General features: G+C 39.2%; 1 protein-coding gene across 1 annotated transcript in view; it reads left to right on the plus strand.

The window, feature by feature from the left end:
• LOC124790116 (vigilin) overlaps positions 1–14277 on the plus strand; it is an 83275-nt gene that overhangs the window by 29177 nt on the left and 39821 nt on the right. The window contains exons 12-15 of the mRNA XM_047257687.1: positions 1883–2029; positions 2393–2686; positions 2780–2998; positions 5711–5846. Of these exons, the coding sequence (XP_047113643.1) occupies positions 1883–2029; positions 2393–2686; positions 2780–2998; positions 5711–5846 (796 nt within the window). The remainder of the gene's footprint in view (positions 1–1882; positions 2030–2392; positions 2687–2779; positions 2999–5710; positions 5847–14277) is intronic.

Genomic DNA, 14277 nt, shown 5'->3' on the forward strand with positions numbered 1-14277 from the left:
AATGTTGATTTTTGAAACCTCATGTCAGCATTAAGTTATATGGTGCGTATGCCGAAGAAAATGGACAGGAGTCCTATCACGTGTTAATTATTTTTTACATTGTTAATTATTTACATTCAATTAATTGTGGTTGCATGATGTGATACCTGGGAACATAACCAACACAGTTATGTAAGTTGTTTCAGAAAGTTGATCTCACCTCTCCTTGCTAGCAACTATACATTCTGCGTAGAACATAGTTTTACTTTGACTTTTTTTACTCTTTTTCTCTTAGGCCAAGATGCACTGAGAAAAATCCAGTTGGATAACATCGTTGGGGTTGTCACGTGACAATCAATCAAAGACCTCTACCTAATGCAGAAGATTGCTCCTAGTCTGTGGATATTTTGAAGTGTACTTGAGGAAAAGGTTATTTGGGCTTGGGGTTTTCTGTCTGTGAGGAATATTTTGCTGTTGATGCCACTAACATTGGAAAAAGTGCAGAATAAAATATTATTATTGCTAGAGCATGAAGACCTTGACTGGCAATCATATTTCATTGTAGAAATGAAATGTATTAGGGAAGCCACAGAAATATTCTGTGTGGATGAAACTTGCAGAGATAGTAATATGATAGGAAATGTAGACAGAAGGATGACGTGGTGTTATGAGGTGGGGAACCACCTGTAAGAGACGTATTATTGGAATTGTTTGATCAAGCAAGGGGTCATCAGGGAGGCCCATTTAGAATTTTGGGCTAAATCCACAAAAAGTAACAACTGAGGTCAGATGAATTTTGAAAACTTGGAGACTGTTTGTGAATATGATTCTCCAAAATCTTCCTTCAAAGGCAGTCATTGTAGTGGAAAATTCTCCACACCATAAGGCAGCTGGACAAAATAACACATGAGGGAGGCTCTTGCAGTGGCTGCAAAAGAGGCGTTTTGCTGCAGTGAGAGCTCGAGAAGGCGGGCTTTTCTTCTTCTTAATTCATGAACATACGTCTGGTAAAAAGTTGTACATGGTTGATGGAAGTGGCTAAAGAGAAAGGCCACATGTCTGTCTGCTGCCCTATAATTGTGATTTAAGTGCAGTGGAAATGGCATGGGCAAAACTGAAAATGTTGTTCAGGGAGTGTAGCATATCAGCAGATGTGTCTAATAACGATCTGTTAATAACTGCCAGTGACTGGGAAGAGTACTGCAGGAAGGTCCAGAAACTAGAAGAAAATATATCCTTAGATTTCAATAATTGTCCTTCAAGGCGAAGTAGTGCAAGTGGTTAAAAAATATACTTCATTGAGTGTTTTGGCTTTGGGCAGTTAAATAATTACAAGAAAAATGAAACTCTGCTTACCAGTTAGGAAGTGGAGTGTATGTTGAGTGCCAAAGGACAAGAGTACACAAATGTGACAGATAACTAAACTATTGCAACTGAAATTTCCAGTGAAGAACCATTGATTGAGAGGAATTGATGAAAGAAAGTTTACGCAATTTTTTTCCATAACAAAGATGTGGAAGTTACTCAATGAGTTTCGAATTCTCAGTGTCAAGGAAATGCATTTTACAATGCAAGATTATTAGGTTTGCATATAAGTATAGGCTGTTGTTATGGTAAACTTGGAGTTAGCATTGATTTGACATCTCTGTTCTATGTTTTACATGGTTTTGTGTAACTGTTTAGTCATTTTTTTCTTCTCTTGGCTGGACTAGGTGACTCGGGAAGATGCGGTATGTGTTCTTGATATTAGTTATGTATAGAAATGTGGTACTTGCTGAACACTGTGTGTGTGTGTGTGTGTGTGTGTGTGTGTGTGTGTGTGTGTGTGTGTGTGTGAGGAGAGAGAGAGAGAGAGAGAGAGAGAGAGAGAGAGAGAGAGACTCACTATGATATTTATTTTTAGGCAAACATAGTGACAGAAGAAATTACTATCCCTCCAAAATTCTACAACTCCTTAATTGGGGCAGGTGGAAAACTGATACATACAATCATGGATGAGTGTGGTGGAGTCAATATAAAGTTCCCACCAGCTGAAAGTAACAGTGACAAGGTAATAAAATTTAACTACTGCATGCTGTAACATATATCAGTGGAAACATTGTGGTTAGTGTAGTATCAGTTAACTCTTCATATCTTACATGTTAAAAAATATCTACTTTAAGTAGTGTGTAAAGCCAATTTCTGTACAAAGACGACTTAAAATTTTTGTTTTATGTTTACTGTGGTAATGTGTTTTAATATCATTAAAGTGTTGAAATTCTATGTGCTCTGTATCACAGGCTCTATGGAATCAGTGCACAAATCTTGGAGGTGTTCTTACATTTGAAATAAGTAGAATATTACCAATTAAAAGAGCAACGTACTATTTCACAGATGGCTTACCAAGGCCTAATGCTGATTCACTGTTGTACAGGTTACAGTACGGGGTCCAAAGGATGATGTTGAGAAAGCATGTCAGCAACTCCGGGAACTGTTAAATGAGCGGCAGCTCTCCAGCTACACAGCCGAAGTTCGTGCCAAACCACAACATCATAAATTCCTCATTGGCAAAAATGGTGCAAAAATTAAAAAGATCAGGGATACGACTGGTGCCCGTATTGCATTCCCTACTGAGGATGATCAAGACAAAGAAGCAATAATGATTATTGGACGAAAAGAGGCTGTGGAAAAAGCAAAGGCACTGCTTGAAGAAGATATTAAAGAAATAGTCAGTTTCTGTAACATTTGGGAACTGTTATTTCTCATTCTATATCTGTAATAAAGTTGTGTTTAATGGTAAACTCTACATTTTTGCTTTCAGGATAATACTGTGGAAAGTGAAATGACTGTTGATCCGAAACATCACCGTCACTTTGTTATGAGGCGAGGTGAAGTGCTTAATAGGATATCGGAGGAATTTGGGGATGTAAAGATATCCTTCCCACGTCCTGGTGTATCGAGTGACAGAGTCGTTCTAAAAGGAGCCAAGGAATTCATTGAATTGGCAAAACAGCGCATTCAGGAAATTGTCACTGATCTGGTTAGTATAATTTTGTGCCATATGTGAGCAACTACTTGCAGATAAGTACCCAATTGGCTTCAGAGATATGGTACTTATTTATTTTGGGATTATCAGATATGTTACTAATTTGGGTCTCCATGTTCAGAGATATTTTATGCTGATATAACTGTAAATAAAGTTTGAGGCACACATCCTTTGTTTCACTTTTGTAATGAGATTTTAAGAGAGACCTCAATGTTAACCGTAAGTTTTCAGTAAGTGGCCATAGTGAAGCCTCATATAATATACGAAGTATAACTGTATTGTATGTTGAATCATGACCATAGTAAATGACCTATTTTTATTCAATGTGGAGACTTTCTTTCTGTATACATTACTAAATTGAGAAACAGGGTAATGCGCTGCTGAGGACTTAATGATGTTTGTTGCACTGCGCAAAGTACTCAAGGGCTATACATGTATCTGTATCAGAATAACAGTGTGTTTGACGACAAAGCACAATTGAGTGTGGAAAGGGGTGATGTCAGTTTGCTGAAGCATGCGTGTGCATTAGGACTGTAGAAGCAACAGCTGTGTGGTTCCCTACGGGACTACCTTCTTGCACCACCTATTAATGTGCAGTGTTGAGGTTACTTTACAGGATCGTTGTATCCATCTAACTTAACAAACGCACTCCCATTTATAAGATTGTACTTTGCTCCTGTTATTTGTATTTCTCAACAAAAGCAACAGGAAGCGCACTGATTTTACAATAATCAGAATGAATCACATTCAGTTGTCTTACTCAGTACATAAGGGTGTTAAAATGGATCTGAATCATTGATGTAAATTCAATAACAAACAACATTAAAATAATATAACTGCTTGAGCACTTACCAATCACTGTAGTGTGCATGTAGAGTTTTATGTTTTTGTAGAGGAGCATTCCTTAGTAATAAGAAGAGTTCTACTGTGCAACTGCAGTACACAAGATTCAATAAAAAATATGAAATACAGGCACTCAAAGACAAATTAAGGCAAAGGGTAAATGCTAGTTAGTTCAGAACCACTTTCTTCCCAGACATTGTCATTATCTGAGCTCTGGTCAGTGGATGCGTCACTGGAATTGTCTAAGAATATAATTATATTGTAAATATTATTCTCTACACTCACTCCACTTTTCCATGCTTCTTTAACAACCATTACTGTTTGGCGTACAATACTTTTCCACTTCTCTGGTGTTATTTGTGCCACTGTTTCCTCTAACAGTCTTTGAATTTCTGCCACAGTAAAGCTTTTGCTATTTGTTACCACATAATTATTAATGTGTGCCCAAATCATTTTGTTGGTAATGGTGGAAGACTTAGAACCTTGTGGCCATGTTCTTTAGTACCTTGTCCATAACACACTTTTGAAGCTGTAGCTTATTTTTCTTTCCTATTTTCATGAGTTCTGCCTTACAAAAATCATCCTGAATTTTCATGTTGTGGCATTTTAACTATTCAACAGTGTTGGCTTTTTTCGTTGCTGTCATTGGAGCTTTATCTTTAATAACTGAACAGTATGGGGTGTTATCCATTATAGTGACAGATGACCAATTTAAGTTTATCAGTAATTGCCCCCTTGAACCACTTCAGAAAACTATCATGGTTAATATCCTTGATTTGTAAACAAGGGAACAATTAGGTATGAAACAGTTGCAGTTCCAGCATGCAAGACAATAATTCTTGTCCTTTCCCACTGGAACAGCAGAATTTCCATGTATGCTATCATCTGTCCAGTTCTTTGTGACGGAATGAATGGCATTTGTCCATGTTTCGTCGAGCCACTCAATGGCTTCAAATGGCACTTTGATAGTTCTTAAAAATTGACAGCGCCAGGCTACGATGTCACCTCTATTATAATTTTCCATCCATTAATTTTTTTATTCCAGAAACAGAGAGCTCTGACAATCTTTAACAAAGATGTTTTGCTGCCACTGAAGGACTCTGCCTCGCAAAAAGTACACAGTTTTTTTTTTCTTGTTCGATGTTCCTTTCTCATGAAACATCTATATATGTGATGGTGAACAGCATCTTGTTGAATAGTCAGAGTTTGTTACACATAGTTTGTCTTCTTCTTTCCAGGTGTCCATAGTTTGGATGAACCAGGCTCTTCCCCTCTGCACAATATTTCTCCTTCCAAATTTAGATGACAGTATTTTTGTGTATCTTCAAGGCGTGTGCAGTTCTTTCAACTACCTTCATTAAAGACAATGGAGTTGCTCTTTCTGTTTCTCAAAATATTTCCGCAATGAGCCTACGAACTCACTTGTCTGACCATGCAGAACTTTAATAGATTGCTGAACTTTCTGTTTACCAGCCACACTTTTTTTTGAACGCTTCTACTATAAGCTTCAGATATTCTGTAGTGCAAAATAAACACGCCTCACAGAGAAACTGACCACAACTGTTTGCGTTACCGGCCGTGAGCATTGCCTGCAACTGGCTACAGTAGCCGCTACTTGCAGTAGCAGATAGATTTGGCAACGATGAACGGAACAGGAGGTGTGGCCATGCACATTGTTTGGCTGTTGTTGTTGTAGCAGCTCTGTGAAAGCTAGGTGTCAATGGTTTTGTTATTGTGATCTGGGTATTTTTTAAATTGCTTATATAAACCAATTTGGACTCAGTTTTCCCATCTGATTTTTAAATGTAATTCATTTGCAAAGTGATTGTAATTGACTACATTTGCTTATCTCTTTAAAAACAGGAATCTAGAGTGACAATTGAATGTGTCATACCTCAGAAACACCATCGTACAGTCATGGGTGCTAAAGGACGCAAGGTCCAGTATATTACAGCAGAGCATGATGTCCAGATTAAGTTCCCAGACCGTGATAACCAAGGTGAGTTGCATGATGATACTGTCTTTCCCTAGGTCAGAACAAAGGTAACTTGACACTTGGGTGCAGAAAGGAGTGACAGTATTGTTTTTTCCATTTTTTGTGTATGCATTATGGCTGTGATGAGTGTAACTGGCAGCTATGTACACAGTAATTTCACATGCTCCTTATTATTCGTGAATATTTAGATCTCTCTGTTGTAGTAACACCCTTATAACTTTTCTATGTGCTTTCGCTGCCAGTCTCTTCTGTGCACTGAACATCTTTTCTGAGTAAAAGAGCTCACAATGGAAATGGATTGCAAGTATTTTACTGGCAAGAAGCATAATCTGCACCTCATTCTTGTAGCAGCACCTGAAATAGAGTTATGTGGCAGTGGTAAACAAAAAATATGTAACGTAGCAACATTCTGGTGATTGTTGCTATGGTAGGTAACATGTTAGGATCTAGGTATTAATTACAAGACAAAACTATAGCATGAATTCCACTTTTGATCTCTTGTCCAACTACTGGCCGTTTGCTTCTCCTCCATTGTCTGAGTGAAATGATTACATTGATTTTCAGTGTTTTTTTTAACATTTTATTGTTTTTCATGCCATAGTTACTTGAGAAGAATAAGATGTTTGTAGTATGGGTTGAGCAAAGGACATTAGAACCAAAGGAAGAGTGTTAAAATGAGAGAGAGAAGCATCAAGACGTGATTGTAAAGAAAAAGAAAAATGGATGAAAAAATGGACCATGATGATGGAACAGGATAATAAACGAAGGAAGAAAATACTATATAGAATGATAAGAAACAGAAATGACAAAGAATGCAATAATAGCTGATAAAAATGAGTAGGAGTAGGACCTTAGAGCTGTGGAGTACATACTTTGATGATCTGCTGAACCCGGATGAAACAGTGGACGATTATCAAAACGTAGAGTGGATGAGAATGAACTGAAACTGGGAAAAGATCTAATGTGATTGAAGAGTCACTAAAGAACATAAGAAAAGGAAAGGCATTGAGGTTGAATGAACAAAGTGTGGAAATGATCAGAGCACCAGAAGAGCTGGCAGCACAGTGGCTTTATGGTGTTATGAAAGCTGTTTGGAAGGAACTGATGACTTCATGATTCTTGTTGGACAATTCCGGAGAACAGTGGATAAACTGCCAAGGGAAAAACTGTATGGCTTCAGGCTAGGAATATTTGCAGTAAAACTGCTGAGTATGGGACAGATCTGCTGATAGCCTTTCTGGATTTAGAGGAAGCATATATCACCACATCCAGAAGTAAAGTTTGGGAGATGCTAAAAAGAAAGGTAGAGGCAAACTGTGCTGAAGATAAAAGGAGAGGGAGAGAGAATAGAGAACAACATGGCAGTGCACTTCCTTGTTTCAGACAATCTCCTTTACTATTCATATTGATGATGGACGATGTAATGACAAGACAGACAGGCTGACTGAAGTGTTATTTACTGATTATTTGATTGTGTGAGTGACAATGATGAGGAAGTACAGAAGCAATTATATACCGTTGGCCATTCAAAATGCAACTCAAAATAGATTTGGGAGACAATATGTTGTACAAAGATCACATGATTTGAAATACAGCCCCGCGTGAAGTGAGGAAGGTGATGAAATTAGTATCGAGTGTTGCTGCCATTGGCAGCTATAACACCTGTTACAAGCCTCTGCATTACGTCCGAGACTCACGATGTGTTATTGTGGTATATCAGACAATGCTGCTTCCACATATTGCCAGAGTTGATCTGGTGTAGCAGCAGGTGGCGTATCCCGGGCCAGTCATTCCAGAGTCATCAAACAGACGTTCTCGATAGACGAAAGATTTGGAGAACAGTGAGGCCAAGGCAGCAGTGCAATCTGATAGGTGATGAAGTCTTGAACATTGCGTGTCCTGCGTACCCATGCGTCATCCTGTTTGGCTGTTGGGAAGCTATGATGTTATGGGAGGACAACAGGCTCAAAGACTTCAGCGATGCAACACTGGCTGGTTAGTGTACCAGCAATGCATATTAACAAGGGAACCTCCCCATCGCACCCCCCTCAGATTTAGTTATAAGTTGGCACAGTGGATAGGCCTTGAAAAACTGAACACAGATCAATCGAGAAAACACGAAGTTGTGTGGAACTATGAAAAAAGAAGCAAAATATACAAACTGAGTAGTCCATGCACAAAATAGGCAACATCAAGGAGTGTGCGTTCAGGAGCGCCGTGGTCCTGTGGTTAGTGTGAGCAGCTGCAGAGTGACAGGTCCTTGGTTCAAGTCTTCCCTCGAGTGAAAAGTTTACTGTCTTTATTTTCGCAAAGTTTTGATCTGTCCGTTCGTTAATTGATGTCTCTGTTCAGTGTAATAAGTTTAGTGTCTTGTGTTTTGTGACCGAACTGCAAAAACGTGCGATTAGTAGATGAAAGGACGTGCCTCTCCAATGGGAACCGAAAGCATTTAATCGCAAGGTCATAGGTCAACCAATTCCTCCACAGGAAAACACGTCTGATACATTCTATACGACACTGGTGACGGCAAGAGTGTCACATGACAGGAATATATTGTCGACCCACCTAACTTGTACACTTGGCGAATGGGTAAAAAGATTCTTCTACCTTGCCCGATTTAGGTTTTCTTGTGGATGTGATAACCACTCCCAAAAAAGTGATAAAAACATGACAGTTTGTCACGTAAACTGCAACAAATGAATGCAACAGTTTCACAGTTTTTCCTGGGCTCTGTCAAAACATGTTTTTAACGCTTTCAAATTTTTCCCTGTGTAGACCGTCAAATCCTGCATATGTCCAAGCAAATCGGAACATGTCCTGGAATTTTGGAGAGCGAAGTTGATTATGTGTGAGTGCCTGAACTTTGATAATTGTCTGAAAATAAAAAATTAAACTTTTCACTCGAGGGAAGACTTGAACCAAGGACCTCTCGTTCCGCAGCTGCTCGCGCTAACCACGGGACCACGGTGCTCGTGTTCTTACATTATCCTAAATGTTGCCTATGTTGCGCATGGACTACTCAGTTTGTATATTTTGCTTATTTTTTCGTAGTTCCACACAAATTCTTCCTGTTTTCTCAATTGATCTGTGTTCAGTTTTTCAAGGCCTATCCACTGTGCCAACTTATAACAAAATATGAGGGAGGTGCGATGGGGAGATTCCCTTGTAAGGGGATGCAAGAGTGGAGTCCAATACAGAAAATGTAGCATGTATTTTCGGCGAATTTCACATGTAAATTTTTGTTTATAAATGACTAGACCTACAAATTTAAAAGATTGTCAAACTAACGTGCTCGAAGATAAAGCCTCAGTACTTTGAAATTGACAGTTAAATAGAAGTATTGATTGGGGAGCTTTTTCATTGGAATGTTGGTGCCAAAGCATACTTAAACACTTATTTTTGTTCCCAAACTGGTCATTTCTTGTTTTCTTCTCTTTGCTGTATTTAAGCTTTCAACAAATGTTGTTCCTATTGAGAAGCAACATTTTCTGTCCCCATGAACATAGTACTTCTCTGATTCAAGGTGTTTCTCGACATTATTTTTCTTTTCTCACCCAAATTGATTATTACAGAATCTATAGAATATTGACTTCAACCTTTAGTGGGCATTCATAACCATGCGACACATACTTAACAACACTACAGAGAGAACTGACAACGTACTTGGCATAGAAAATAACTTTATTTGCACTTGAGGGGAAGACTTTTGGCTTGATAGTATTATGTTCACAAGTTTTGTTTTCTAGTCGCTGTTGTGAAGAGTGCACACACTATAAACTGGTAGTTGGCAGTAACGATAACAAAAAAACTAGAATTATGACCAGGAGAGGAATGGTGTGGGGAAACAAGCCTCGCACTTTGTCACAGGGCATCCAGCATGCACCCATGTTTTGTTTTTCTCCAAAAGCAGAAATAAACATGGTCAAAGGGACCCTGTTGCCTTCTGGTGGTGTGAGGGTCGTAACTGAACTCCGTAATGGAATGGAATTAGTCTCCTCACTCATTTCAAAATAAGAAAAGGAAACAATGAGCAGTGCACACTACAATGCACTTGAAGTCTACCACCCAATTGGTTGCTGAGATTGGCAGTATTGTAAACGAGGAAGATCAGGCCACATTTCAAAATGCTCACCACCTAAAATTGTCTCATTAAAGTTTCTGCATTATACTGACTTTTGAAGTTCAGCAACCAGGCATGTATGTTCTTGTTTTAGGATGCAAGGCTCCACAGCAGAATCCTACACTGCATTACGTGGTGTCTATCTTATACAGATGAGTCATCTGCCCCCAACTGGTATGGTGCCAGAGCATAAAGTGCACTTATACATCATTGCATTTATATTTTGCAGACATGTTCCTAAGCATATTCTCTCCCCAAATTAGCCTTTGCCATATGGTGTGCAGTACAAGTAACTGGAAATGGGTTACATACTGCTGGAAATATTTTAGTACATCTGAAAATACAACCTCAGTTTTGATTCGATGACTGGACATGCCACCTAGCGGATAGTAGATGTACTGATAATGGTTTCAATGTTGTCCACCTACAGATAGCAATCTGGTATGACTGCCAGAATGCCATCTGTGTCTACCCTTTAATAGGGAATGCTCACAGCCAGAAAGCTCAGTGTCGTGCAAAAATATGAAGCAAGCAGGCAACAACGCCACTGAGACACATACGTGCTTTCTACTTCCAACTGAATGAGTGTGAAAGGGGTCAAATGGTGGCCTAACTGGTATGTAAGGGTCCTTTCGGACAATTGCCATGCAAGTTGTATGCGCTTGTCACTTGTGTATCGATTGTGGTATCAGTGGTCATATGAACATTGTCACACCTGTAGATGAGATTCAGGATGTCCATGCAGCACAGATGACCACCGGGATTGTCTTATTGTGAGGGCAGCAGTGGCAGATTGTGCTGCTACCACAGCACAGATAAGAGGGTTTCAGAGTCAATGTGTCAACACAAGCTGTTGCAAACTGGTTATTAGCAGTGGTACTACGGGCACATACACCTCTAGCCAGCCTTCCACTCGTGGGTTCAAGTGGTGCCATCGGAGGGTCACTTGGAAGATGGAATGGCACGCCTTGGTCCTCAGCGGTGAAAGCAGATTTTCTTGCACACAAGTGATAATAGTTTGCATGTACGATGTGGATCTACTTAATGCTGCCTCATAGTGTGCTTTCATCCAGGACACACTGGCCACACCTCAGGCCTCATGGGCTGGGGTGCCAAATCTCATTAACATTTGATATTCCAGGAGGGAATGCTAACCAGCACTTGATATGTCCAGAACGTTGTTAGACTCATTCCTTTGCCATTCTTGCAAAGGTAATGTGTTGTTCCAACAGAATAATGCTCACCCACTGCCTGTGAAACTCAATGTGCTCCGCAAGATGTGCAGCAACTTCCCTGGCCGGTATAATCTCCGGACTTGTCTCCATTTGAGCATAGGTGGGATATGATGGCATGATAAGTGACTCGTGCTAATCATCAACCAGCAATTCTTACAGAACTACATGAACAGGTCGAGCAGACATGAAATAATGTATCCCAGGACACTAGTCACTGTCTATAAGATTGACTGGATACCAGAATTGGCACCTGCATTGCTGCCCGTGGAGGCTACACCACCAAATATGGGCATTTCAGCATGGGTCGATACGTGGTACCCCGCATGTATTATTGATCTGTAAATGTAATCATTTCATGTACTGCATATGCACCATTGCAACAATAAATATCAAGTTAATTGGGAGACTCTAAAAGGGTGCACTAATTTTTTTTTTCTCCTGCAGTGTGTTCGATATTTGTATGCAGAAAATCAAGCTATTTCAGACAATCTCTGGTAACATGGTCCATTTGGATAAAGTTTAGTATGAAGTAGCATTTGTTAGGTAATTTCATGTTTTCACATTTTGAGACAAAATTTGCATCTGTGAGGGCTATCAAGAAAGTGATTATGTTTTTGCCTGCAACAACAATGTCCAGGGTTGGTGTGGTCATATTGTTGTCTTGAGTGTATGTCAGTTCAGTTGACATCAGCCTTGCTAGTGTGAAATTCATGTCATTTCCCATTATTTCACTGTAAAAGTTTTAAATGTGTGCTTGAATTGAAACTCCTGTGAGTTGTGAACTGCAGTCATTAACCAGGTTTTTGTTGGCAAGAAACCATAAACTGACTCAAATTTATTAGCAACTGTGTGAAGTATACAGAAAGAACATAATCACTGAAGGTGAAATGTGCAAATGGTGCAATAGGTGTAAAAGTGGCTGAACTGAAGTTAACGATGAAGAGCGATGTGGATGACCAAGCATTGTGGGTCACGATTTGTTCAAAGACCTGGCGCACAACACAGTGTTTTGACAATCACATGGAACTGTGGGAGGGTGTGACCAACTGGTAGAAGCCTCAGGTGGCAAAATTTTATAACAGTGGAAATTCAAAGCTTGTTCACTGTTATTGTAAGTGCCTAAATTTGTGTGGTCACTATGTTGAAAAGTAGTATTTAAGTGTCACTTTCAAATGAATAAAACATTTTTATCTATACTTTCAAATCTACTTTCTGGATGGCCCTCATAATATTTCCATTTATTGCAAATGCGAATTTTTCAAGTAGTTAGAGCGCAGTTACCAACATCTTCAATCATGGAACTGGAATTCCATTTTCTTAGAGTGAACAATGTATTTAGAATAAAGCATGTATTGTCACAGCATTGTCTGCATATTTATTTGGCTGTCCAGGATGTATGTGGAATGTGAGGGAAGCAACTAAATCCTGATGAAAATACCCATGGTTTGTTTGCCAAGATCAATTTCCTTTCCCAGTGTATGAACCAGTAATCTTATATTCCTCATCTCTTGCATACTGCAGGTCTCAAACGTTGGTTGAATGGGGGAGCATAGTGGTTAGCACACTGGACTCTCATTCGGGAGGACAACTATTCAAACCCCTGTCCAGTGATCCTGATTTAGCTTCCCCATGATTTCCCTAAATTGCTTAAGGCAGATGCTGGGTTGGTTCATTATCCTTCTCCATCCTTCCCTAATCCGAGCTTGTTCTCTGTCTCTAATGACCTTGTTGCCGACAGGACATTAAGCATTAATTTCCTCGTCCTCCTCCTCAGATGTTGTTGTCCTGTTGGATGTCCCAGAAATGAGTGCTGCTGTCTCTTTTTCTCCATTTTGAGGGAAACAAAAAATTTTTTGTGCAGTAGACATCCAACCAGTGACTAGAATTGTGATGATCATTATTTTTTTTAAGTACTGTACGGAGCATGTGCAGTTTCATGGATTGGTTCCTGATGTTGTGTTTCCTCCCTACTGTTGATTAGTCATATTATGGCACACAATGTACTAGTTTTTGAGAAAAAATGTTTTTCTGTTTTATTTAAATGCAATGTTGGAATGTGGTATGAGCTTCACACTAATTTCATGTATATAACAGGAGGGAGCAAAGTATTAGCAATATTTTTTTATGGGAATTACAGATTAAATGTACAGACTTGTAAAAATACCAATGTTGGTTGTCTAATCAAAGTATCTAGTTTTGTGTCGCACTCCTGGCCACTGTCCTTTCCCCCACACCTTTCCTTGGAAATTTCTTATATTACAAGGTAGAAAGGTTGCAGTTGATCTTAACTCTTCACTGTGCTGCATTGCAGATGTTCAAAGCAAGGGTTTGATTCTAATTTCATCATTGTTCTTGAAGTTTAGCACTGGAAAGTGCCTTGCAGATGGACAATGTTGGTTTATGAACATAGTTAAAAAGAATCTACCATTAGAGTGAGTGCTGAGCATATGATGCTACACTGTGTAGCACTGTCAGTCTGGCACACACTGATCTTTTCTTTGTTGGTGTTGTTGATAGTTGTAAGCAGGAATATGTGAATGTAAAAAATATATAGTGCTTCTATAATCTTTGGAGAATATACTGCTCAGTTCAGCTTGTGTTTCTGCTAATAAATGCACAAGTACTAAACAAATAAATTTTGTTTGTATGTGTGTAATAGCGCATAGTACTGCTCCTATCCACACTCAAATGGTGACAGATTAGTGTTTCTTTCATTCTGATTTGTTGTAGTTTCTAATGCTAGTTAAGAGTTTTGTACTGAAGTTACTCGTGTTTTGAAAAAGGGTGATGCAAAGTGATGTCTTATGAAGAACTTAAAAGCCCTACAATGTCTGTCTGACAGTGAAGATGGCTTAGATTTTGATGAATATCCTACTAAAACTAAATGATCTGGAATCTGCAGATAATGATAGTGAGCCTGAGACTACTAGAGGGGCTACTCATACCAGAGGTCACATGGAGCCAAATCTGGGAATAAGGAGGGTGGTCAAGTGCAGTGATACTTTTTTGAGCCAAGAAATGGCGTACAATCTTGCTTTTGTGCACCAGAGCATTGTCGTACAACAAACAGCATGCTTCT

Source organism: Schistocerca piceifrons, chromosome 3, assembly GCF_021461385.2.
Source record: "Schistocerca piceifrons isolate TAMUIC-IGC-003096 chromosome 3, iqSchPice1.1, whole genome shotgun sequence".
NCBI classification, from domain to species: Eukaryota; Metazoa; Arthropoda; class Insecta; order Orthoptera; family Acrididae; genus Schistocerca; species Schistocerca piceifrons.